The sequence below is a fragment of the Staurois parvus genome, unplaced genomic scaffold (assembly GCF_062004578.1).
Source record: "Staurois parvus isolate SC_StPar_1 unplaced genomic scaffold, SC_StPar_1.0 ptg000549l, whole genome shotgun sequence".
NCBI classification, from domain to species: domain Eukaryota; kingdom Metazoa; phylum Chordata; class Amphibia; order Anura; family Ranidae; genus Staurois; species Staurois parvus.
The window spans coordinates 9,722,187-9,750,145 of record NW_028318345.1 but is presented as its reverse complement, the minus strand read 5'-3'; the positions used below and the strand labels follow the sequence as shown (position 1 = coordinate 9,750,145).

The 27,959-nt window shown below is 41.1% G+C and overlaps 1 protein-coding gene across 1 annotated transcript in view; it reads left to right on the top strand.

Annotated features, from left to right (window-relative positions):
* LOC149451098 (guanine nucleotide-binding protein subunit alpha-14) overlaps positions 1-27,959 on the top strand; it is a 175,515-nt gene that overhangs the window by 143,592 nt on the left and 3,964 nt on the right. Inside the window, exons 3-6 of the mRNA XM_089691100.1 lie at positions 20,515-20,669; positions 21,142-21,270; positions 24,117-24,246; positions 26,275-26,428. Of these exons, the coding sequence (XP_089547226.1) occupies positions 20,515-20,669; positions 21,142-21,270; positions 24,117-24,246; positions 26,275-26,428 (568 nt within the window). The remainder of the gene's footprint in view (positions 1-20,514; positions 20,670-21,141; positions 21,271-24,116; positions 24,247-26,274; positions 26,429-27,959) is intronic.

Below are 27,959 nucleotides of genomic sequence, written 5' to 3'. Positions count from 1 at the left end.
ACATCTTACCTCTGTGCTTGCCTGCAACGCTTTCTCCATCAAGTACTAAGTCATGTTTTGCTTAGGGATCAAATAATTATTTTACTCACTGAACTGCAACTCAATTTATAACATTTGTATTGTGTTTTTTCTGGATTTTTGGTTGATAATCTGTCTCTATCATTTAAAATGCACCTATGAAAAAAATTATAGACCCTTCATTTCTTTGTAAGCAGGCAAACTTACAAAATCAGTAGGGGAACAAAAAATTATTTTCCCCACTGTAAACTGAACTGTTAAATATAATCTTTGTTTTACCTTTTTATTATGCAGAGCAGATAGGGACATAGCCCACTGTTCTCTTTGGGGCGGTCATCTGGTCATCCAACTGTCATCTGATTCGATCCGATCCTCCACACAGATGGGGAATGGATCCCCATCCATCTGTTCTTAGCGGACAAGATCGGATCGGATGCCGGCGGGTGTCCCCAGACACACGTCCTCTGACATCTGCCACTCTATAAAGAACTATGGATGATTTGATTGGATCTGCCTGAAAAACTGACAGACGGACCCAATCATTCCATCAGTGTGAAAGGGACCTTACATTTGACACAAAAATAGTAATTGTTTTGCTTTGTTCTCTGATGATTTTGGTAGGATCAGGTGGCAGTTGTGGAAAGGGGACCTGTACATTGAAGTGGAACTACAGCAGGGAAAGGTACATTTCCCTCTCCTGCTAGACTGGCCAATGCTATGAGGCAAAACTTTGTAGATTCCAGGACTGGATGGACAGAAGTGAAAATCCATTGGCAGGTAAAAGGGCTCCTATATGTGTCTCATCTGTGTGTTTAGCACTTTGTGTGGAATTCACCTTTAATCAGATATACTGTATAAGCCAAGACTGTATATGTACATAAGTAGGGTGACATATCATACATTTACAGAGCCTGCCTACCCCCCCCCCCCCCATCCTTCAGGTTGCTGCTGGACCCTTTAAAGTTCTTCTGCATATACAGTTTCTGAATATCAATATTTGCATAGACAATACTCAAGTGATGGATTGCTTTAAACCACAAATTGCATTGTGGGAGGTGGTGTGCCTGCTGGGATATAGTTGAAAAAGGTTGCGACAAAGGTACATTGTGCTATTTTATGATACGTGTTGTACAACTGTAACAATGTAGATACAGCTATACTTTGAAATATGTTGTGGTGTTGTGGATTCTGAAAGATTCACTGAGGTGAGAATTACTGGTGGTTAGAAATCGGTGTGAAACCAGATCTGGTTGCCTGAAATGTTGCATATAAGGCTTCTTAATCCATACTTACTATCACACTTATTTACAGGGAGTAATAACTAATACAACAATCCTGAAAACTAGGTTTTTCACTGATGGTGTTTAGACAGCTTTTAAGCAGTTCTTTCAACAGAATTTCACCCACACAGCAGTGGAATCACTGTGTGTCCTATAATCTTTAGCTTACAACTGAACAGCCAGCTGTTTTGTTAAAGGCACATTTCTTTTTTCTTTTGTCCTTGTGAAACCCACAGACAGCCTACCTGAAATGGCCTGAAAGCAAACATGGAGTTAAAAATTAAATGTTATGTTTTGTCCTAATTTGCACAAATGCCATTTTGTTTCAGCTTTATTTTAGTTCAAATTTAAATTTGTCATTTTGCATGCAATATAAAGAAGTGGTTTGTAGGTTGAGTGGCTTGCTTTACTTTCATTATATGATTGTCAAGCAAGCAGTTTAAGAGCTTGCATAGGGCCCAATCATATGGTGGAAACATAGTTTCTGAATTTCAGGTATTTCCATAGCATTTTCAGGAGGCCTGATCATCACATTTGGTAAATAGAAGTCTAAAGGTAGGTTGTGGCACTCTGGAGTGCCAGCTTCATCTTTGCTTTGTTGTGCCAAATGTCATTACATTACAGAATTACTTTATTGAGCTTGCATGAAATTTTGCAGTGGCACCTGTGGCTGTTTAAATACCTAAACAGTGACTCTAGCCGATTGGTTACAGTCACTATTCAGCTAATGTTTTCCTACCTGGCTAATTCTTTTTCAAAATTAAAGTTTGTCAAGCCAAGTGATGTTGGCAGGGCTACCTGTAGTTCAAATTTTGACCAATTCACATGTATTGTTTTCAGATTTAAAGTGATTCTTTTAGATTGTAAGCTGTAATGAGCAGGGTCCTCTGATTCCAACTGTATTGACTTATATTGTAACTGTACTATCTGACCTCATGTTGTAAAGCGTTGCGCAAACTGTTGGCACTATATAAATCCTGTATTTTTTTTTTTTATTTGTTTTTAATAGGAAACATAGTTAGTCTGGCTGAAAAGAGACAAAATCCATCCTGTTCAACCATTTAAATAAGTTATAATCCTATACCCACAGTTGATCCAGAGGAAGACAAAAAAAAAACAGCAAAACATGATCCAATTTGCTCCTCCAGGGGAAAAATTCCTTCCTGATCCCCTGAGAGGCAATCGGATATTCCTTGGATCAACTTTACCTATAAATGTTAGTATCCAGTTATATTCTGTGTATCTAAGAAAGAATCCAGGCCTTTTGTAAAGCAATCCACTGAGCTGTCCAGAACCAACTCTTGAGGGAGTCTATTCCACATTTTCACAGCTCTTACTGTGAAGAAACCTTTCCATGTTTAGAGAAACATGTTTTGCACAGAGTAGCCCCAATTTTCCTCATCTTGGGTCTCTCACCAGCTCTATTGGCTCCTCCCCCTTGCTGAGTGCTCCCATTGCAAGCCACTTGCTATGGGGGCACTTGTACATGTTTGCTCCTGAGCCCCGCACTGTAGGTTCATTAACATGTAGAACACAGCTTAGCCCCACCTTCACTCCCTCCTCACTGGTTTTGATTGACAGCATCAGGAGCCAAATGACACTGGATGTCATTTAACACAGAAGAAAGCTGGCACTGAAAGACTGGATTGGTGAGTTTGTGGGGAACAGTGGAGAGGATGTAAGTATTGCTGCAAGAGATCTATTTTTTTATTTTTTACTGAAGCAAGAGCTACTGTATTTTTTAAAAAAATGTATGTGGTTTTAAAGCTAAAATGTTCTGTCTGTGCCCCCCCTCTAAACACCCAAGTACTGTATCGGTCCAGTGCTGTGCACTGCAGTTCATTTTCCTTGTCTTTCTCTTCTCACCGCAGGAGCAGGAAACAGTAGGGGCCATTAGCTCTTGCTGTTGTCAGTCAAACCCTGTGAACAGAAAGCAGGGGGTGGGGCCAAGCTGTGCTGTGTGTGTCTATGGACCCACACAGCCCAGCTCAGGAGCAAGCTAGCACATCTGCCCCCATAGCAAATGGCTTGCTATGGGGGCAGACACAGAAGAGGAAGAGCTAAGATCGCCAGCAGGGGACCCCAGAAGAGAAGGTATGAGGCCACGCTGTGCAATACCATTGCACAGAGCAGGTGAATATAAGATTTTTTTTTTTAATTTTTTTTTAAATTGCCTGTAGAAACACTTGCCTGAAAGTGGTCTTTAACTACTTGATGCACCTTATCTTTTTAACAGCACATCAGTCTTGGTGTGCACAAAAGAGGATATTGCCATTAAGCAGTTAAAATGTATTATGTAAAAAGCATTATGTAGTCCCAGCCTCAGCCGCATCGTATAGAAGGAAATATGTATCATTTGCTGCACACAAGGCTGTTCAAAGCAGGAACATTTATACGCTTAAATTCACTTTGCAGGCAGAATCATGGGTTGTCCAAGATTGCAGTGCAAAATACACACGCAACCAAAGGCAAACCGTGTGCCTGATTAGTAATACATAAACGCCTGTCAGTGACTTGTTTGATGCATTTCTCCTGGAGACTTGTGGATTTCTCCTGGCCATTCCTGGCTTTCACTGAGCCAAGTTTCTCCAGAAAGAACAGCAACCAAAAACTCCAAAATAGAACTCTGAAGTTTGTTCTCTTCTACTTAGACGGACTTGAATGAAATTGTTACCTAATTTCCCTTGACTAACTGGATTAATATCCTGGTTACACACTGTTTGTTTTTATTTTGGTTATGTGTTGTCTTTTTGTTTTAGAACAAAAAATAAATAAAATGACAAAATAGAAGTGTTCTAAGAATAAAGAATCTTTAAAAACACACACAAAGAACAAAACAGAAGTCGTTGGGAATAAGTCGAAACTTTTGTCATGTGATTTTTTTGATGGCAGCTTCGTGCCAAAGAGGATTTATCTGTGTGAAGTTGCAACATTTTTCACCTGCATGTGACACCCTGCACTCTGAACTGAAGAAGAAGTAAGCAGTCAGTGACTTTTTATTGCTTCCATTGGTCAGCGAAAGGAAACCTGGACCGAGTTTAAAGAACATGTAAACTTAACATTTCATATTCCTGATATGTGCCTGCTATGTATAAAAACCCAAAACATTCTGTTCTCTTTGTATTGCTTACTTTGTGTGAAATCCCTGGCATTCTTGTCAGTCCCTTTCCGTTCTATTAAAAACTGACCACACTAGGCAGGAGAGCACAGCATGGTCAGTTCTCTAAAACATCAGGCTGTTCTTCTCCAATGATTAGACTTTTCCTGATTTCCTGAAGATCAGTGTGTTGTTGTTTCTCCTCCCCAGATCTTATCCAACTGAGAACAGAGGGAATATGATTACTTATAAAAAATAAAAAGGAGGAAAAAAGATATTCATAATGTTTTATATCTGTACACAAATGTTTTGCCTTTCAATTCTTTGTTTTAACTGAATGGGTTGTTTTACAAGGTGAGGGTTTATATACACTTTAAACAAAGGGGCTGCTTTTGCTGAGCTATTCCTTTAAAAATGCTGGTTGCCTAGTTCTTATGCTGAGAAAACGAAATTCAGGACTTGAGTCACTTAGACAAAGGGGTTGATTTACTAAAACTAGAGAGTGCAAATTCTGATGTAGCTGTAAATGGTAGTCAATCAGCTTCTAACCTCAGCTTGTTCAATTAAAGGACAAGTTCAGCTTTTGCACAAAAATAATAAATGCACATTTTGTTGCAGGTAACAAATGTGCATTTATTATTTTTGGCTCCAGGAGTCTGTAGGTTTCCTGCAGACCTGTCAGGATTTACTGACAGGAAGAATCAATGAGCGATCACGGTGATCCACAGCACCATGTTAGCTCACTGAGAATTACAAGCTGACAGCCGCTGAGACTGCTAAGGCTGTCAAGATTTGTAGTTGATTCATTCATGGCACTCAGTGAATGAATGTTGCAGCCGTGTGGGCAGAGCCCCGCTCTGCCGCACTGTTTTTAAATACTGAAAGCTAATACAGGGAACTTCTCTCCTTACGTCTGTCATTGGGGTGGGTGGCGGTTGCAGCATTGGCAACCTATTCCATGTCGTCCCCCCTCCCCCCCCCCCAAAAAAAACCAGGTGGAACATGTAACCTGTTCCCAAAGGTGCACTTATCCTTTATGCTTTGAAAATAAAACCTAAAAGCTGATTGGTATTTATGGAGAGCTGCAGCAGATTTTGCACTGTCCAGTTTTAGTAAATCAACCCCAAAACATACATGCATATCATGAATTCTGACATCTCTAGCTTTGTACTTGTTCCAGGTCACTAACTTAGAAAGCATTGAGTACAGGAATCGCAAGGCTGCTAGCATTTTCAAAAGCATCAGTTAATGAAGGTTTTGAATAACCCAACTTGACTGGTTGTGGTGGGGAAAAAAAGGAGACTGTACAGGTTCAAATGATGGTGTTTTTCCACGCCCTAAGTGATTCTCACAGTTCACCACTTCAAATAGCTCAGTAGCATAAATGGAGACCATTGCTTCCATTTGATTGACTCGATAGGATAACTAAATATACAATATCAATCAAAAGTCTAGGTACACATGGAACATTGATCAAATTAAGCTTGCAGTTCAATAGATTTTTAGCTCAATTTATGTGCTCAGTCGGTTCAGAGCACCCTATACAGTATGGCCATAGGTTCATCCCGTGTAGGGGGTATGTGCTGCAGATACCTCCAAAGCTGTTTTATCAAGGTGGGCGCAGTAGGGATGGGAGTTCTGTTTTCCCCCAAGAAGCCTTGGCTCTACACACCCCTGATAAAATGTCAAGTTTCTGTGATGTAAAAAATGAGACAAAGATAAATCATTTCAGAACTTTTTCTACCTTTAATATTACCTAAAAACTGTAAACTGTACAACTCAATTGAAAAACAAACTGAAATCTATTAAGGAGGGGAAGTAAACATAAAAAATAAAATTGAAAATTTTGGTGCCGAAAACGAAAATTCAAAATGCACTTGGCCGAAAACCAAAACCAAAATGCGTAGTTTTTAAAAATGAATATATATTTTTTGGAAAAAAATACACTTTGATTAAAAAAACAATATATACCCCAATTTAAATAGATACACAACATGTCACGCTTTAAAATTGCACACGCTCGTGGAATGGCGTGAAACTGTGTTACTTAAAAACTCTCCATGGGTGATGCTTTAAATATTTCTACAGGTTAGCCGTGTAAAGTTCCAGAGGAGGTCTAGTACGAGAACTATTGCTCTTGCTCTGACATTCATGGTGATACCTCAAGTGTGTGGTTTGAACCCCATTTACATATGTGGGCATGGTCTATGTATGCTTTCACCATTACATGCAAGCTTGGGGGAACGGAGGCAACTTTTTTTTTTTTTAATATTTCTTTTTAATTTTTTTTTTTTTGCACTGTCCCTTTAAAAAAAAAAAAAAAAAAATAGGAATCGCTTTTATTCTTATGACAAGAAATGCAGGCATCCCTTATGATAGAAATAATTAGTGACAGGTCCTCTTTATGGAGAGATATGGGGTCGATAGGACCCCACATCTCTCCAATGCAATGTAAAGCATTGAATCAAAAAAAAGCATTGATCTAGTGCTTTAAAAAAAAAAAAAAAATGGCCAGAACTGGAAGTGACATTGCTCCAGTCCTCCAAGGGCATAGAGGTGATTGGAGGCCATCTTTCCTTCACTAATCTCTATGTTCAGCGCCAGAATCGTTTGATGGTTTCTCAGGTAAGGCTGAGAACTACCGAGCGGCAGTGAGGGGCGTGGTTTTTTCAGCACCTGTATCGATGCTTTTTTTTTTCATATTGGCCGACGGCCGAAAGGGGTGTTTTTTGGCCAAAACATTTCGGTGCATCAATAATAAAAAAACAAAAATAATGTGGTTGCATAAGTGTGCACACCCTCTTATAACTGGGGATGTATCTGTGTTCAGAATTAAGCAATCACATTCAAAATCATGTTAAATAGGAGTCAGCACACACCTGCCATCATTTAAAGTGCCTCTGATTAACCCCAAATAAAGTTCAGTTGTTCTTAGTAGGTCTTTCCTGACATTTTCTTAGTCACATCGTACAGCAAAAGCCATGGTCTGCAGATCGCTTCCAAAGCATCAGAGGGATCTCATTGTTAAAATATATTAGTCAGCAGAAGGGTACAAAAGAAATTCCAAGGCATTAGATATACCATGGAACACAGTGAAGACAGTCATCATCAAGTGGAGAAAATATGGCGCAACAGTGACATTACCAAGAACTGGACGTCCCTCCAAAATTGATGAAAAGACAAGAAGAAAACTGGCCTGGGAGGCTGCCAAGAGGCCTACAGCAACATTAAAGGAGCTGCAGGAATATCCGGCAAGTACTGGCTGTGTGGTACATGTGACAACAATCTCCCGTATTCTTCATGTCTGGGCTATGGGTTAGAGTGGCAATACGGAAGCCTTTTCTTGTGAATAAAAACATCCAAGCCTGGTACATTTTGCAAAAGCATGTGGGAAAATCTGTTATGGTCTGATGAAACCAAGGTTGAACTTTTTGGCCATAATTCCAAAAGACATATGTTTGGCACAAAAACAATACTGCACATCACCAAAAAACACCATACCCACCATGAAGCATGGTGGTGGCAGCATCATGCTTTGGGGATGTTTTTCTTCAGCTGGAACTGGGGCCTTAGTCAAGGTTGAGGGAATTATGAACAGTTTCAAATACCAGTCAATATTGGCACAAAACCTTCAGGCTTCTGCTAGAAAACTGAATATGAAGAGGAACTTCATCTTTCAGCATAACAACGACCCAAAGCATACATCCAAATCAACAAAGGAATGGCTTCAACAGAAGAAGATTAAAGTTTTGGAATGGCCCAGCCAGAGCCCAGACCTGAATCCGATGGAAAATCTGTGGGGTGATCTGAAGAGGGCTGTGTACAGGAGATGCCCTCGCAATCTGACAGATATGGAGTGTTTTTGCAAGGAACAGTGGGAAAATATTGCCAAGTCAAGATGTGCCATGCTGATAGACTCATACCAAAAAAGAGAGTGCTGGAATAAAATCAACAAAGTACTAGTTTAAGGGTGTACACACTTATGCAACCATATTATTTTAGTTTTTTATTTTTACTTCCCTCCACCTAAAAGTTTGTTGTTCAACTGAATTGTGCAGTTTATAGGTTACCATTAAAAATGGAAAACGTTCTGAAATGATTTATCTTTGTCTCATTTTTTTACATCACAGAAACCTGACATTTTAACAGGGCTGTGTAAACTTTTTATATCCACTGTATATTCTATCCCATAATGGCCTAATTGGGCCTCTAGCATCCTCCCTTTTGTGAGCCACAAAACGGTTCCTACTACTGCTGTTAGTGGTTAGCCTGAGGCTTTCTTTCATGTTCCCGGTGCGTTATAGAAGAATGGAGAGGAGTCTTTATTATGGGTGATGAGAACTGTTCGTCCATTTATGCACTCTCTGTGACCCACTTAGTAGTTATCAGTTCTTGGCCTTAGCTGTCACCCTGCTTTACAAATAGAAGAATATAAAGTGGTAAAGGATGTGAGTAAAAAGTGAACCTAGTGGTGGCTGTGCATGGGAAGGTGACGAGAGGTGAGCGCTGAGGAAATCCTGAGTCAAAATAGGGAAGTGGGTGTGTCTTCTTTTAGAACAACATAAGTCTAGGTCGCCAACAAAGCCAAGCTCGCTGACTACTATTTACATAATTTAACAAATGACTGTAAGGCACTTGGCAACTGTGGTGTTAAAGATTTTTGATTCCTAGTCAGAAAGGGTAAACTGTGATTTGATATATTTTACACAACGCTGCAGCGATCAAATGCATCTCCCACTGTTTAGACTACTATGTGTTAGTTTAACGCTTCGCTGACAAGTGCTTGAGTCTACATTACTCTGAAAAATCCCTGCCAGCTTTAACAGAGCTCAGACTTTGCTGGACAGCATGAGCATGAAGACATATTTGGAGAATTGAATTTCTTTCAGGGGAAAAAAGGAATGAAGAACTGGTTGTGCTGTCCTGTTGCAAGTTTTCTTTTTTCCTTAAAATGGTCTTGTCACAGGGAAATATTTTGAATAGGATCACATCTGCCCATCCTTTGAACTGAGCCTAAATTCCAAAACTAAAGATTTGACAAATTATCTAGAAATGTTCATTTTGCCTAAATGGTACCCCAAAATATTTACATATTTGTAAAATCTCAGAGGGACTATGCCATGGGATTTTAGTGATGTTCTGCTTGCTGAATTTAAAGCTGTACCCAAGGACCTGCAGTGCACGGATCTCCCCTTTTTCTCCTTTATCCATTCTGTGGATCTGTGCTTTATTTGCCTCTCCTGATGCTTCTTTAGTATTCCCTCACCAGTCATCAGGAAGCCAAGCCCTGGCTTGACCAAGATGGCTTCCTCCACACAGAGACACAGTGCAGAACAAAATAAATGTGTATGGGGTGCTGGATCTCTCGTTAACGACATTTCACAATATCAAAGCCTAATCCAGTTCAGAGATCACTGACTGGGATTTAAGCATTTTATTTGCTGTTTTATTGACTGCAGTTCCACCAGTTGCCTCTAGATGAGGTCTTTCAGAAACAGGATTTTCTTAATCACTGAACACTTTGAAAACAAAAAACCTAAATTGTAAACTACCACGAACCAAAGTCCACATATCAAACTGTGCTAAAAGACAAATAGAGCTGTGTCCTAAAGGAAGATTGCTTGTGTACACAACTGTTTAAAATAAGATGTTATTTAGACTAGGAGTGCACCGAATTAAACATTCTGGTGCCAAAACCTAAAACAAAAATTCAGGATGCACTTGGCCGAAACCGAAATGGACAGTTTTTTTTAAAAATATGTTTGACACCCATCCCATGCACAGCCTGCGCCCCCTGACACCCATCCCATGCACAGCCTGCGCCCCCTGACACCCATCCCATGCACAGCCTGCGCCCCCTGACACCCATTCCATGCACAGCCTGCACCCCCTGACACCCATTCCATGCACAGCCTGCGCCCCCTGACACCCATTCCATGCACAGCCTGCGCCCCCTGACACCCATTCCATGCACAGCCTGCGCCCCCTGACACCCATCCCATGCACAGCCTGCGCCCCCTGACACCCATTTTATGCATAGTCTGTGCCCCCTGACACTCATTTTATGCACAGCCTGCGCCCATCCCCATGTAGTAGACATAAAATCAGCCCAGCTCGGTCCATCAAGCAGCGCGGCCACTAACACTGGGCATGCACCAAAGCATCACTGTCCAGCCGCACCTTCCTCCTAGAAGGAGGGGGTGGTGTGACCCACATGTGTCCCCGATGAGAACCAAGCAGGACGGAACCAAGATGCCACAGCGGCACCTACTCTCTCTCCTCTACTACATCGGTCAAAGGACGTTTTCGGCACTTGTATTGGTTTGTTTTTTTAATATTGGCAAAATGCTGATAGAGCTAATTTTGGCCAAAACATTCGGCAACCAAAATTTTGGTGCATCTCTAATTTAGGCCACTTTGTGTCCCATAGCCCAGGAGACTCCTATACAGGTTTTCTCCCAGCCTGCTGAGTGGCAACTCCTTTTTTTTTTTTTTTTTTTCTTTTTTTTTTTCAATATTCTCTGTATATTGTGTGTTTGCATTATCTGATGTCCCAGTTCTGATAAATGAGACACAGGTTGATTTACTAAAACTGGAGAGTGCAAAATCTGGCGCAACTGTGCATGATAGCCAATCAGCTATTAACTTCAGCTTGTTCAATTAACCACTTCCCGTCCGGCCCATGTATATAAACGGCCGGATGGGAGCAGTGCAGGGGCGGGTGGCCATTTATAAATGTCCTCCCCGCTTCCCTGCTTGTGCGTGCTCCTTCAGACACAGCGGAACACCGATCGCTGTACGGAACCTCTGTGCGAGGTCCCGATCATGTGATCACTGATTGGCCAATCAGTGATCACATGAATAGTATTAAGCAAGATGTCACTTCTGACATCATTGCTTACTACGTGTGAAATCTGTGAATGATCACAGAGGTCACATGGTACAAGGCTATTCACAACAGCCTTGTACCATGTGACAAGCTGTGACCAATCACAACTCTCACAGTATTTCTCAATGGCTGCAAGAATGCAGCCAGAGAAAAGGAGAAATGATTGCTTTTACATCCTTTTGTGTATAAAAAAAAAAAAAAATCTTCATCACTATGGTGACACAGTACTACTAGGGTGACAGTATGTAAAAAAAAAAAAAAAAACATAATATAAAAAGATAACTGAATACATTTTGGCCAAGATTTATGAAGAAAGATTATTTATTTGCAAATTTTTATAAGAAAAACTTTTTTTCAAAATTTTTGGACTTTTACATCTATATAGCAAAAAAAATAAAATCCCAGTGGTGAATAAATACCACCAAAATAAAGTTTTATCTGTCTCAAAAAAATGCATGTTGCATGACTGCGCAATTGTCATTCAAAGTGTGATAGCACTGAAAGCTGAAAATTGGCCTGGACAGGAAGGGGGTAAAAGTGTCCGGACTTGAAGTGGTTAAAGTGAAACTTCATTCTCTCAATCAACATGGACTCATTTTATTCCTTAGACTGCTAGAACTAGTAAATAGATAGAAAAATATATTTACTTGTTTTTCTTTTTACATTTCTTCAGTTACTTCCTGGTTTCCAGGCCTAGGCAAATGATGTCCTACATCCCAGGAGTCTTCAAGAGGAGAGGAGGGGGTTTTCCAGCTGAGCACATCCTTCTGCCTGCATGCCTGAGCTAAAGGCAGATGGATTCCAGGAAGTAAATGCTACACGAGTCATCTGCCCTTACTCAAGATGGCTATGGGCAGAAATGCTTGAGTGTTTTTCAAAGTGATGGAGAGAAGTTCCACTGAATATTATAAATGAAATGTAAATAGTGTTTTTGGTTTGTGGTGCTCAGATGCAGTGTAGTTGCGCTTTCAGCTGGACAATAAATCCTGGCAGCTGATTGGTTGATTAGTTTCTATGCACAGCTGCACCAGATTTTGCACTCTGCAGCTTCAATAAATAACCCTCTTTTGTTTCCTCCCCCCGCCCCAATTAGTCATAATAGATATGAACATCTTGATGGCTGAAGGGAATATATAGCGTTTTTGAATACGTTTTATTAGCTGAAGTACTAAATAAAAATAGAACTCTTTAATCAGGTGAAATACACATATCAATATTTAGGACTTCCAGCCTGCCAAGTGGAGCTCTAGGCAGTTAAAGGATCTTCTTGAAATTGCTATGATTAGCCATTAATGACTCGGATGAGATTTATCCCTGTCCCTAGAAGAGATGGATCATTATGTAGCTCATTATTTCTGCTGTTGTCTTAAAGCAGATCTCCAGGCATACAGCTTTCTGCCATTTCTGTTGTGGGGAAAAACAAACAAGACCATTACTTCTGCTGAGGTGTGTGCTACATCAGGATCTCTGCTCTGTACTGTTAACATGTACACTTGCATGGCCAATAGTATGGCTGCTGTTGTACTTCAGACTCACTGTGGATATGAGAGTGCTAGTGTCCCTTATCCACCTCCTACCCTGCTTGGCCATTCAAAGAATGCTGTGTATTGTGTGAATGGCCAAAAGGAGAGGGGGGCAGAGCTGCAGCTCTCATATTCACAGTACAATGAAAGCTCCACTTATCCACCATGAATAAAAGGTAGCATACACCTCAGCAGAAGTAACTTGCTCTTTTTCACACCCAGAACTTCATAAATCTCTGTGCCTGGATTTCTGCTTTAACCAGCTCACCCATACCAGTTTCTGTGCTTTTAGGTCTTGTGCAGTGTTTCCTCCACTTCTGAGGCTCATAGCCCAACACCAGGCTGTTTTTTTTTTTTTTTTAAAAGGATATCTAAAGCAGTCATTTTCAACCAGGGTGCCCAGGAACCCTGGGGTGCCTTCAGGTTTTTGCAGGGGTGCCTTGGCAATATGGCAAAAAATTGCCCAAAAAAATGTAAACAAGCTAGATGATGGATGAAGCCTGCCTTTTAGTTATAGGGTTTAAAGTGTACACCATTACAACCTTCAACCATTGGCATCCTAACAACCAATCATGTCATTGATTGATGAGGAAGATGTCAGGTGCCTGCACAGCATCCTTGTTTGCCCTTCTTCGTCAGGACTGAGCTCACATTAGCTGAGTGAGGGAAAGAAACTGAGGGGTATGAGAACGCAGCACAGGTGTTCTTTGGAAGAATAAATCACCTCCAACATTGCGTGTCTCATGTGTTTGGATGGTGCTGTGTTATGTAAAACTATTAGTTTTGTTTTTTACATTTTAAAATAGTGTGCCTCGAGATTGTGCAGAATTCTAAAGGGTGCCTTGGCTGAAAAAAGGTTGAAAAACACTGATCTAAAGGTTAAATTTTTTTTTTTTTTTAGTTTTGGATAGAGGAGAGATGGATTAGAACATCTGCCAGTTTTTATTGCTATTAGTGCCATTAACCACTTTGCCCTCCAGAGGGTTTACCTCCCTTCCTGACCAGGCCATTTTTTGCGTTGTGTTACTTTAACTGACAATTGCGCAGTCATGCAACCATGCACCCAAATTAAATTTACATCCTTTTTTCCCCACAAGTAGAGCTTTACTTTGATGGTATTTGATCGCCTGTGCTTTTTTAATTTTTTTGCGCTATAAACAAAAAAAGACCGACAATTTTGAGAAAAAAACATTTTTGACTTTTTGCTATAAAACATATCCAGTGAAAACCTTTTAAAAAATCAAATTTCATCATAAATTTAGGGCAAAATGTATTCTGCTACATGCTTTTGTTTAAAGAAAAAAAAAATCCCAATACATGTAAATTGGTTTACATGAAAGTTAAGAGTGTTTACAAATTGCTTTTTTTTTTTTTTTTTTTTTAACTAGTAATGGCAGCGATCGGCGACTTATAGTGGGACTGTGGCGGGCATTCTGACACCAGTGGGGAACGGACTTGGTGTCACTGACATCCCCAGTGACACCAATACAGTGGTCAATGCCAATAAAAAGCACTGACACTGTACTAATGGCACTGGGCAGGAAGGGGTTAACATCTGGAGCTATCAAAGGGTTAACTGTGTGCTGTGTGTGTTTTACTAGGGGGCCATGCAAAGCAATGTGCTGCAGCTGACAGGGGAGAGAACTGTATTTTTTAAATACAGTTCTCTCCCCTCATCAGGATTACTCTGGTGCCGACGAGTAAGCGTCGACCGGGACCCAGTGATTGACAGCCGAGGCTGCGAATGGCAGTGTGGGTAAGGCGCGCGTGTGCGTGCCCCCCCTACCTGGAGATGCAAAATGATGTGTATAAGCAAGATTTTACGCACCCCTGCTGACCTGTAGCAGTATTTCTGCTATAGGGTGGCAGTAAAGTGGTTAAGGAGATTCACTCTATTTGTCCCATTTTACCATTATCATTAAAAGTAAAAGAAAATCCCAAATTTTGGGTTGGTCCCCAGAGAAGTAATAGAGGGGAAATCTTCCAATGGGGACACCAATTCTGGTGACTTGGGGGTTCCCAAGGGATTCCTTTAATTTTCAGGGATTTCCTCTTGCTTCCTTTTTGGCTAGGAGGCAGGAAGTAAAGGGAAATCTCCCCAATGGGGCAAAGATGGCGGTAAAAAAATGAAAGGGGTTATAACCCTCCCTTAGCTATAGTTTTGCCTATAGTTCTACTTTAAGTATTGGATAGAGTGAGTAAGGTCCATGTTGCCATGTCCACATTGGCAATAACACCTTTTGGTAGACTGGAGAAGTCTTAGAAGCGGTCAGCTGTTTGTTATTGGCTGCCTGTGCCACCACTGGGAAAACATTTGTCATTTTTCTGTACCAGTTTACATTCTACCATTGCAATATCTCTTGAACTAAATCCAGCTCATGTGATTCACAGATGGTTGTTGTGGTCTGTCTTGATCCCGGGCTAGCAGTCAAAGTGTATCCTCCAACTTTTTATCTGTTTGTGGGTATCAACCTGGATGGTGTCTGTGGTTCATATGTGATGTACAGGCATTGAGCTGCTGAGACTGACATTTGTATTCTGTATAATTTGTACAGCCAGGCAATTTAAAAAGAATGCCTTGTGTGTATACCTTGACCAGTATATAGCCGAAACAATAACATACTATTTCCATGCACGCACATCCAAACCTACTATATTACGTACACACACCCGGATTAGTCTATAGAGTGTGAGCAGAATGCAGTAGAGCAGGTTTGAGCATGGCTGCCTCTCAGGAAGGTCATTTATTGCTTAGAGGAGTAAGGGTGGGTGAGTACACAGATGTTGTTCTACCCATTGTATCTGCTATCGAAGCAATGACTGGATCTGCTGTAAAAACTGCTTTTTCTAAAGCTGGACTTTACACAAACATGAGCTCAGACATAATCCTCTGCTGAATTACTTAGAAGCTCAAGCACTGTTAAACCTTTTAAAATGGTTACAGTCAAGAGCAGCCCGACAGCCAGGAGCCCCATGGTGTACAGTATCTTCACAAGTCACTGAAACTCCAGTACCAGAGGCCATTTGGAAACATCTACGGTCTTACGCTGGTCATACGTTACTATTTTCTTTCATTTCCTTTAGATTTACCTTCAGCTATATAGTGCAAGGGCCTGCCTGATTGGATACAAGCTGAAAGTATTAAGGTTTGACCTCAAATTGTATGGTTTTGGTAAATCTAAAGGAAAATTGTATAATGTATGGCCGGCCTTACCGGTGTCTTTATTGTGGAACATATCAGGGCTATTTTATAACTGTAGGGAGAAAATTGTCAGCCAAAACGGATTCCAGCTCATAGTCCAATGTAGGTGTTCAAATGATTGGTTTCCTCTCTAAGATGGTACAGTTGCATTTAAACTGCTAGAAGCGAATGATAGGGTTCCTGTGTTCTGTAGTGGCATGAAGGTCAGCAGGAGGAACCACTGAGAGCTATAGGAGACCAGCTGATCAATACTTCTGAAAACGATCAGTTTCTCTGGATCAGAGCTCGCCGACAGTAACTTGGTTACAACTACAGATTCTTCTGTCAGGTTCTCATTTAAGATGTGGTAAACCTTGTCTTGTATTTGTTACCAATAGTGGTAACTAACCTTTTATTTGTCAAAATGATTTGTTTTATTGTTTTTTTACGTACATTAATAAACTAGTAGCGTATTTCTGCCTTTGAATGGGGTTATCGACAATATTCGGCATTAACAAAGGTTGGTTTAGGATATTTGCTGGCTGGTAATGTGATAACTGGTGCTTTTGGGAGAATGCTGACATCTTGAGATACAGAGTGGAATTACACCCAGAGCACGGTCACATTTGATCACAATTGATTTCTGTAGTGTCTCCTCCCATGGAGCACTCTACAATGCGATAACAAACACCACTAATATAGACTGTATAAATGGATAATACTTGGGTGCACTCAGAACCTAAAACATGTGCTTAAACGGAAATACTTAACGTTGCGCTGTGTATAAATTAAACAGAATGTGAAAACACCTTTCATTAACCCTTTCCGTGGTTCTCAATGTGAACTTAACGAAGATTTCTCATCATGCAATCTTTATAAAAAGATGTGTGCAGCAAACAGGTGCCATGCATCATAGCATTGGCATTTGTACATGATTTGTGTTTGTCTTATGTGTCATATTGTACAGGTGCATATCAATAAATTAGAATATCAAGAAGTTAATTTATTTCAGTAATTCAATTCAAAAAGCGAAACTCATATGTTATATAGATTCATTACACACAGAGTGATATTTTTCAAGCATTTCTTTCTTCTAATGTTGATGAATATGGCTTACAGCTAGTGAAAACCCAAAATCCAGTATCTCAGAAAATTAGAATATTACATAGGGCCAATAAAAAAAGGATTTTAATACTGAAATGTTGGCTTACTGAAAAGTATGTCCATGTACATGTACAGTATAGTATGCACTCAATACTTGGTCGGGGCTCCTTTTGCATGATTTACTGCATCAATGCAGCGTGTTATGGGAGACCAGGTTGCTTTGATAACAGCCTTCAGCTCATCTGCATTGTTGGGTCTGTGTCTTTCTCACAGATTCTCTATGGGGTTTAGGTCAGGAGAGTTTGCTGGCCAGTCAAGCACAGTGATACCATGATCATTAAACCAGGTATTGGTACTTTTGGCAGTGTAGGTAGGTGCCACGTCCTGCTGGAAAATGAAATCAGCATCTCCATAAAGCTGGTCAGCAGAGGGAAACATGAAGTGCTCTAGAATTTCCTGGTAGAGGGCTGCATTGACTTTGGACTTGATAAACCACAGTGGACCAACACCAGCAGATGACATGGCTCCCCAAATCAACACTGAGTGTGGAAACTTCACACTGGACCTCATGCAACTTGGATTCTGTTCATCTTCACTCATCTTCCAGACTCTGGACATTGATTTCCAAATGAAATGCAAAATGTACTTTCATCCGAAATTAGGACTTTGGACCACTGAGCAACAGTCCAGTCCTTTTTTCTCCTTACCCAGGTAAGACTTCTGATGTTGTCTCTGGTTCAGGAGTGGCTTGACACAAGGAATGCGACAGTTGTAGCCCATGTCCTCGAAATGTCTGTGTGGTGGTTCTTGAAGCAGCACTAACACCAGCCATAGTCCACTCCTTGTGAATTTCCCTCAAATTCTTGAATGGCCTTTTCTGCACAATCCTCTCAAGGCTGCGGTTATACCTGTTGCTTGTGCATATTTTTCTACCACACGTTTTCCTTCCACTCAACTTTCAGTTAATATGCTTGGATATAGCACTCTGTGAACAGCCAGCTTCTTTAGCAATGACCTTTTGTGACTTGCCTTCCTTGTGGAGGGTGTCAATGACTGTCTTCTGGACAACTGTCAAGTCAGCAGTCTTCCCCATGATTGTGTAACCTACTGAACCAGACTGAGAGACCATTTACCCCTTTTTCACAAATATGCGACCGTGCGGTCCGCGTTTTGCGCAGGCACAAGAGCCCATTTATTTGAATGGACTCCCATGCCCGTGACACACAGGGAAGAAGTCCCTGCACTACTTCTGAAAACGCAGCCCACACGGGAACCTTGGTTCCCAGACGATTGCGTTTTCCAGTGCGTGGCGATGTGCCATTAGAACTAATGGCACCCACCCACGGGTCCGCATTCCTCTGTGCGGGTGTTGCAGCTGCACGGATTTTCGTGCAGATCCACAGCAGCTCCACCCGCACATACAGTCATGGCCGAAATTGTTGGCACCCTTGATATTTCTCCAGGAAATCATGTATTTCTCACGAAACGTATTGCATTAACACATGTTTTGCTATACACATGTTTATTCCCTTTGTGTGTATTGGGACAAAACAAAAAAAGGGAGGAAAGAAAGCAAATTCGACATAATGTCACACAAACCTCCAAAAATGGGCTGGACAAAAGTATTGGCACCCTTTCACAACTGCGGATAAATAAGAATGTTACAAGCATGTGATGCTCCTGTAAACTCACCTGGGGCAAGTAACAGGTGTGGGCAATATAGAAATCACACCTGAAAGCAGATAAAAAGGAGAGACGTTCACTTAACCTTTGCATTGTGTGTCTGTCTGTGCCACACTAAGCATGGACAACAGAAAGAGGAGACGAGAACTGTCTGAGGACCTGAGAACCAAAATTGTGGCAAAATATCAACAATCTCAAGGTTACAAGTCCATCTCCAGAGAACTAGATTTGCCTTTGTCCACAGTGCGCAACATTATCAAGAAGTTTGCAACCCATGGCACTGTAGCTAATCTCCCTGGTCGTGGACGGATGAGGAAAATTGATGAAAGATTGCAACGCAGAATAGTCCGGATGGTGGATAAGCAGCCCCAAACATGTTCCAAAGACATTCAAGCTGTCCTGCAGGCTCAGGGAGCATCAGTGTCAGCGCGAACTATCCGTCGACATTTAAATGAAATGAAACGCTATGGCAGGAGACCCAGGAGGACCCCACTGCTGACACAGAGACATAAAAAAGCAAGACTACAGTTTGCCAAAATGTACTTGAGTAAGCCAAAAGCCTTCTGGGAAAACGTCTTGTGGACAGATGAGACCAAGATAGAGCTTTTCGGTAAAGCACATCATTCTACTGTTTACCGAAAACGGAATGTGGCCTACAAAGAACAAAACACAGTACCTACGGTAAAATATGGTGGAGGTTCAATGATGTTTTGGGGTTGTTTTGCTGCCTCTGGCACTGGGTGCCTTGACTGTGTGCAAGGCATCATGAAATCTGAGGATTACCAAAGGATTTTGGGTCGCACTGTAGGGCCCAGTGTCAGAAAGCTGGGTTTGCGTCCAAGATCCTGGGTCTTCCAGCAGGACAATGACCCCAAACATACGTCAAAAAGCACTCAGAAATGGATGGCAAAGAAGCGCTGGAGAGTTCTGAAGTGGCCAGCAATGAGCCCAGATCTAAATCCCATTGAACACCTGTGGAGAGATCTTAAAATTGCTGTTGGGAAAAGGTGTCCTTCCAATAAGAGAGACCTGGAGCTGTTTGCAAAGGAAGAGTGGTCCAAAATTCCGGGTGAGAGGTGTCAGAAGCTTATTGATGGTTATAGGAAGCGACTGATTTCAGTTATGTTTTCCAAAGGGTGTGCAACCAAATATTAAGTTAAGGGTGCCAATACTTTTGTCCAGCCCATTTTTGGGGTTTTGTGTGACATTATGTCATATTTGCTTTTCTGCCTCTGTTTTATATTTGTTCCAATACATACAAAGGGAATAAACATGTGTATAGCAAAACATGTGTTAATGCAATACCTTTTTTGTGTGAAATACTTGATTTTCAGGAAAAATATCAAGGGTGCCAACAATTTCGGCCATGACTGTATGTGAACCTAGCCTTAGAGGCTCGGGAAACCTTTACATGTGTTTTGAGTTAATTAGCTGATTAGAGTGTGACACCTTGTCTACAATATTGAACTTTTTCACTATATTCTAACTTTCTGAGATACTGAATTTTGGGTTTTCACTTGCTGTACGACATAATCCTCAAAATTAAAAGAAAAAAATTCTTGAGATATATTACTCTGTGTGTAATGAATCTATATAATGTGTGTTTCACTTTTTACATTGAATTACTGAAATAAATTAACTTTTTGGTGATATTCTAATTTATTGAGCTGCACCTGTAAATGTCTTGTGATAGCTTATTACCTATTACCAATCCAATAACTGGTGATACATCTGTCTAGGAAAATGCACTGCTGGTCCGGGAAGTTGAAGTAGACAAAGTAAACACTCTGGAAAGGAAACAAGTAGAAGCAATAAAGAAGCTCTGGGAAGACTCTGGCATCCAGGAGTGCTACGACAGAAGGAGAGAGTACCAACTGTCTGACTCTGCTAAATAGTGAGTATAATAATGGGCACATCTACACCCATCTGCATGAAAAACTCAATATTTCTTCTTTGAGAACTTAGGAGCTGATTGGGTACCATGGACAGGTGCACCAGTTTTAGTAAATCTCCCCTTTTATGTCAACCATAATACAGATTGGACATTCTGTAACCACTCGAGCCGCAGCAACAAACTGTTCCAGCGCTAGGTGTCTTTCAGCTACAACAGCCAGTTGAAGGTCCTTCCCAAAATCATCCAGTATTATAGGACACAGGCTGCACACTGTTGATTTCCAGGCTGGACACGCTTTGTTTTGAATCACTGACATGTCAGTCTGAATTCTGCTCTTCCCTTGACCTGATTTGCCTTTTCTTGGGCCTAGTCTTAGGCACCCATTGTAAACCAATATTACTGTTTATACCCTATTACTTTTCACAATCCTTAGTGTATCTCCTTTGACAAATGTAACCTTCCTGCATTTCAGCTACCTTAGCGACATAGATCGCATTGCTGTACCTTCTTTTGTACCCACCCAACAAGATGTCCTTCGAGTCAGAGTGCCCACTACTGGAATCATCGAGTATCCCTTTGATTTAGAAAATATTATTTTCAGGTAAGTTGTTTTCCATACAAGAGTGAAATGTTTTCAGAGGAAACTTGCTTTTCCACTTCTTCTTCTAGCTTTGCCACTGATATTAAAAACTAAAGTTGGGTGAAGCTGAGATGAAGTATCTGGCAGGTTAGTCTTCTAAGTGTTAAATGTTCATCGGGCAGACTATAATCCTTCTATATATATATATAGAGCCATGTGCAAATCCCAGTGCTGTCAGGTTGTTCTATAACTCATAGCAGGTAAGCTTAATATACTGTCACTCTGGTAAAAAGATAAAAGGGTTGTCTTAAAGTGATATTAAATGTTTGGTTTTTTTGTTTGGTTTTTGGTAATAAATATGTCATTCTTACTTCTCTTTAATGGTTTTGCTTAACGCAGCCCTGATCATCTTTTTCTCAGGTCACCCACCGGCGCTCCTTGGAATAGGGATTTTTTTTTTTTTTTTTTTTTTACTGCAGCAGGTTATGTTTTTGATTCCACAGACTTCAATGGAAATGCATCAAAAACACAGTGCTTGCGTTTTTTTATGCATTGCTGCTGTGTTTTTGCTGGGTTCTCCTGCAAGACAACAGACACCTCCCAAAAACGGAATTAAAACATCGCAAAACTGCGCATGAAAAAAATGCAAAACGCATCATGAAAATGCATCAACTGCAACCTGCATAGGTGTGAACCAGGCCAAACTGAAATGAAAAGAGCTGCTGAATAAAATTATTAGGTTAATTCCAAAGGGAGTAGTCAGAATATTCACTATACTGTTCTGGCCAGTTTACTTCTTGAAGAGTACAGGGATGTGAAGGGGCCAGGATGCAAAGCAGAAAAACACATGATAACTCCTGATTTGTTGAGGTGTTCGGTAATTTAGCATTCTCTGCAGTCATGGCTCTGTCAGCTCCACAAGGCCTTCTTCACTTCACTGCGCAAATCACTCTGATCTTTACCTCTCTGCATACCTCTGTTTCTAATCCACCTGCTTCACTTTAATGCCAGCTCCATGTCCACTGTGCATGACTATGTGACTTTAACTTACCTGCTTCACCTTACTGTCAGCAGCCATTCTCTGGCTTCACTTCACCATATGGTTTAGTCCACTACGCATGCCCCTGTCAGCTCCACACCTTGTGGTTCAACCCACTGTACACAAATCTGCTATACACCTCATAGTTTAACCTATTGTATAACCCTAACATATTGTTCAAGCCATTGTGTACCCCTCTGTCAGCTATACACCACATGGTGCACAGTTAACAGATATGGTGATTGCCTTGAACCATGTGGTTTAACCTACAGCACACGACTGTCAGCTACACACCGCATTGTTCAACCCATTGTGTCCCCTCTGTCAGCTCTGTACTCTGCCCACACCACATGGAGCAACCTACTGTTCACCTTTGTCAGCTTTGCACCATGTGGTTCAACTTAGAGTAGAGTAGCATGCTTAGATAAGTGTTCACATTGGATTCCTATTGACAGACGTTTTATCATTGAAGTCTATGGGAGGCATTTTTGCATTGAAATCAGTGGGGTGAACCCAGGTGCTAGGATACAGTTTCTAGTCGCCATGGCAACTTGGTGCCTGGGATTTGTCAAGCCCGGAGCTGCACACCACATGGTTCAGTCCATTGTGTCCCCTGTGTTAGCTGTGTGTCATGTGGTTCAACCTAGTTTTATACAGCTTTTAGCTACACATCATATGGTTGAACCCATTGCATTCTCCTCTGTCAGCTCTGCACCATGACGTTCAATCTACTAGCTCCACAAAATGTGGTTCCACCCATATTTATACAATTCTGTCAGCTACACACACCACATCTGTGTCTGCTCTGCATCATGTTGGCCAACCTGCTGTACACCTTTTTATTAGCTCCACACAGCTTCCAAATTGTTCATTGACTGGTTAGATTCCAAGTATAAGATACCTACTTCTCTGCTTCTGGTGGTGGACTCCGCACGCACAGGTCCTTGATCAGACCCTGCCCTGTTCTTTTCATGTAGTTTAGAAACTCCTCTTGATTGGAGTCTCTAATGCTACTGAGAAATGGGTTTATGCTCCTATTATTTTGCAGATTATACAATTCATGGCTATCGAACTGGGGTGATTTAAAGGGAACCATTTACTGTTTGTAAACTAGGTAATATAATGTTCTCCAAACACATTTGTGTAATGCTGGTTACGATTCCATTTTAGGTTTAACATTCTTATTTCATATCCTACCATTGACTAGACCTATTTTCTCTAGTTCAGTGAAAATCATTTTCTTTTTGGTTACCTGTAAGGTTCATATACACAGACCTGTGCATTCATGGTCAGAAAAGACATTGGGGTCTCCAGGTAACCTGCATTGCTGCAGTGTTTTTAATATACTAACAGGAAAACTTGTCAGTATGTAAACTTCCCATAACCTTTTGTAAGCAAAATAATTTCAGAAGTAAACCGTGGTTTGCTTTTTTTTTTTTCTTGCATTTTTTTCTTGCAACACTAGAGTATAGATCCCCTAATGATAAACACTGAAGGAAGTACACAAATGACTTGCACCGTGCTGATGTGTCTGATCATTTGATTTTGTCAAGTTTTGACTTTTTAAATTTAAAGGTAGACGTTTTACCACCAAGTAAAACAAGTCTTGTATAGGCCGAGTTAGTCTGTGTAGCTCTGACATTCCCATACAAACTCAGAGGAAAGTTTGCACTCCCAGCAGCCTACCAGGGGTATCTTCTACATGAAACAAGGACCTTATCTGCTACAGGTAGCAACTTTAAAATCAAGGAAACCAGTAATGTCTTTTCTCTTAATTCAAATACCTGCACTGCTTCTTATAAAGGGATTCTCACTATTTGTTTGACAGGATGGTGGATGTTGGTGGCCAGAGATCCGAAAGAAGAAAGTGGATTCACTGTTTTGAAAATGTCACTTCTATAATTTTTCTGGTGGCGCTGAGTGAATATGATCAGGTTCTTGCAGAATGTGACAACGAGGTAATTCTGTTTATATGTGTTACTTTAAGAACAGACATTAATATCTATGATTTATGACTGCGCCACACAAACCATGGAGATACCAACTTAAAGCAGAACTTAACTGTAAAATACTAAAAATTGTGAGCAGGCAGGATCTGTATTGCAGAAGAGACGCATACTGTGTCTTTTCTGCAGTAAAACAAACGTACCTGCTTTTTTGCAGTCTTCATTAGATGGTACACTGAACTGTGCATGCAAAGCACAATGCACATTTTTAGCACAGCTTTGTGTCTTTTAACCACTTCCCCTCCTGAGGATTTACCCCCCCCCCCCCCCCCTCCTGACCAGGCCATTTTTTGCATTACAGCATTGCGTTACTTTAACTGACAATTGTGCAGTAATGCAACGCTGCACCCAAATGGAATTTTTTTCCCCCACGAATTGAGCTCTCTTTTGGTGGTATTTGATCGCCTGTGCGTTTTTTTTTATTTTTTGCTTTATATAAAAAAAAAAGACCGACAATTTTGAGAAAAAAAAAACAACAATTTAGACTTTTTGCTATTAAACATGTCCAGTAAAAAAATTTAAAAAAATCAAATTTTGTCAAATTCACACCAAAATGTATTCTGCTACATATCGTTCCTAAAAAGAAAAACCCAATATGTGTAAATTAAATGGTTTATGTAAAAAGTACTAGTAATGGCAGCAATTGGCAACTTATTGTGGGACTGCGGCAGGCATTCTGACACCAGGGGGAACTGACTTGGTGTCACTGACATCCCCAGTGACACCAATACAGTGATCAGTGCTAAAAAAAAAAAAGCACTGACACTGTACTAATGGCACTGGGCAGGAAGGAGTTAACATGAGGGGTGATCAAAGAGTTAACTGTGTGCTGGGAGTGTTTTACATAAGGGGCCGTGTCAGTGTGCTTCACTGTAAGAACACTGCTTTGGATGGCTGTGCTGTGCCGCGAATGGTGGCGCCAGTAGGGTGCGCGCATGCCCCCTACCCATAAATGCAAAATCACGTGTGTATATTTGTGATTTTGCACACCCCTGCTTCCCTGCAGCAGTATTACTGCTATAGGGCAGACGGGCAGCGGTTAAAGTGATAAAGGTTCTGTTTTTGTGTTTTGTTTTTTTTTTAGCAAACATGTCATACTTACCTGCTCTGTGCAATAATTTTGCACAGAGCATCCATGATCTTGCTCTTCTCAGGTTCCGCTCTGTGCTCCTGCCCCCTGCTGAGTGCCCCCAGTGCAAGCCGCTTGCTGGGCGATTTATGGGCTGGCTCCCTAGCGCCACTCTGTGCCTATAAGACGCACACTGCGGCTCAGCCCCACCCCCTGCTCCCTCCTCATTGGCTGTGATTGGCAGCTGTGGGAGCCAGTGGCTCCCTCTGCTTTCTCATCCAATGAGTAGAGAGAAATCTGAGAGAGCCCTGGCACCTATGCCCATCACTGGATCGAGATCGGGCTCAGGTAGGTACTGGGGATGCTGCCGCACACAAAAGGTGTTTTTTTTATTTTTTACCTTCATGCCTGGAATACATGAAGGTAAAAAACTTTCAGCCTTTACAACCCCTTTAAATATTACCATTGAAAGCATTTTGATACATCTGTTTTATAGGTTCAACACAACCCTGTTGATCCTCCAAGAAACATCCAGTGCTGATCTATGTGGTCTGCAGTGTTATCTCAAAAATCAGCAGCTGGGACCTGTGTTATAAAGAGATATGTGTTCTGCAGTCCCCAACACACCTCCTCTCCTAGGATGACAACACTGTGCTTTATAGGACACCGTACAGTGAATAAGTGTTGTCAGCCTAGGACAGAAAATTTGTTTATGGGAGGATCACGGGGTAAAAAGTAAAACAAATGCAACTACCACATCAAAGTATTGGTAAGCTGCAGTAGGGTAATCTTTTCTTCTTGAGTTCAGATATGCTATAGGAAAGTTTATATTTAAATATATTTTTTCCTGTATATAACGTACACCTGAACAATTAAATTCTGCTAATATCTGACAATATTGTACTCTTCAGAATCGAATGGAAGAAAGCAAAGCTCTGTTCAGGACCATCATAACTTACCCCTGGTTTCTGAATTCTTCTGTCATCCTGTTCTTGAATAAGAAGGATCTTTTAGAGGAAAAAATCCAGTTCTCTCACTTAATTGACTACTTCCCAGAGTTCACTGGTAAGTATTGGTTACCGTGTTGTTGAGAAGGTGCATAGACAACCATACCACGTCTGTTTGGATGGTGTATTTGTTGAGCACAGGGATTTCAGCAATGTCAAAGTTGTCTGTAATCAGTGCTGTGGATCCTCACTGGATTGGTGCAGATATTTCAGGTGTAAGCACATAGACAAAGCATATGAATGTGTCCAGTTGCCAAGATTAATTAAGGAGACTCGGCCTACCTGTTGAGTGCTTATTTTCATTATGACACTTACCTCTGCCCCTGGTAGGTTGTCCTGCCAGCTAAAACTCTAGAGATGCTGGTTTGCTCAGTGTTTTGAGTGATCCTGATTCTCAGCAATTCCAGCAAGTTTATAAATAGGACCCTTGCTCTAAGCCCACTGGTGCATCCCTCACACACTAGTCTTAGTGTAAAACGTGACTGGGAGCCCTGGCTGCAAGGTATTCTATATAAAAGGTGCATTTAAGCAGAGTACACACTTTCTTTTTTTTTTTCCATTCAACCCACTGGCTGAACGAACCAGAGACTGACAGATTCCTTCATAATCACAAGCGATGTTGATGCAGGAATTTCTCTTGCTGCACAATTTGTATTCTGACAGGGAGGACTAACCTGCCAAGTCAGAATACACAGAGCAGCACTTGTAGCCATTGGCTGCAAGCAGTGATTGAATGCTGGTTTTCCAGCATGCCCGTTCGATAGAAGCCAGTCGTTGGAAGACTTCTGTAGAACAGACAGCTGAAAACATGGGGTGAAAGTCGGCTGCTTTCTGCTGGACCAGCTGATATTCAGCCCACATGTTGTAGGCTTTAGGCTTGGAAAAGTTGCAGTATGCCGGATAACAGCAGCAGTTCCTAAATGATGTTTTGTGGAAAGTTGCACTGCTACTTCACGTGAAATGCAGTTATCCTGCCTGCTAAGCCACCCTGACCTAAAGTAAGCCATCCACCCCAGATGCATGTTACCTTTACATTCAGAATTATGGTCTGTCATGATGTTTGTTAACATCCCAAGGCCAAAATCATCGCTCTTTTGGCTTGCAGTTCTCTATGGGACTATGCCCACAGTGTCTTCAGGTAAAAATATGTACTGCAATATTCAATTTGGTTTGCTTTTTAATATAAGAGTTCCCAGTATTCCCCCTATTTCCAGAGCTGGGTATGTATCACTGTGTAAGACTCCCAAAATATCTTAGCTTGAAATAATAAGTAGCCTTTGTGTTGAGCTCTGTACACTTTGTCCACTCCAGTACATGAAAAGGGGGACATGAGTTACTACAGGAAACGAGTCAAGAGAAACTTGGAGGTTTCTAGTGCTTACCTCTGCTTTGAAAACTACTTTCTTGGCGTTTATCCTGACCTTCTGGCTTCAGTACTTTGGGGATCACTTAGTGGGAACAAGTATTCAGGACATCTGACTGTTTTGATCTGCATACATGTTATGAATCATTGACTCACAATATATTGAAGCCAGGGGATCAGGAAACCTGCCAGGCAACTAGGGTTTTCAGGAAAATGACCAATTGAC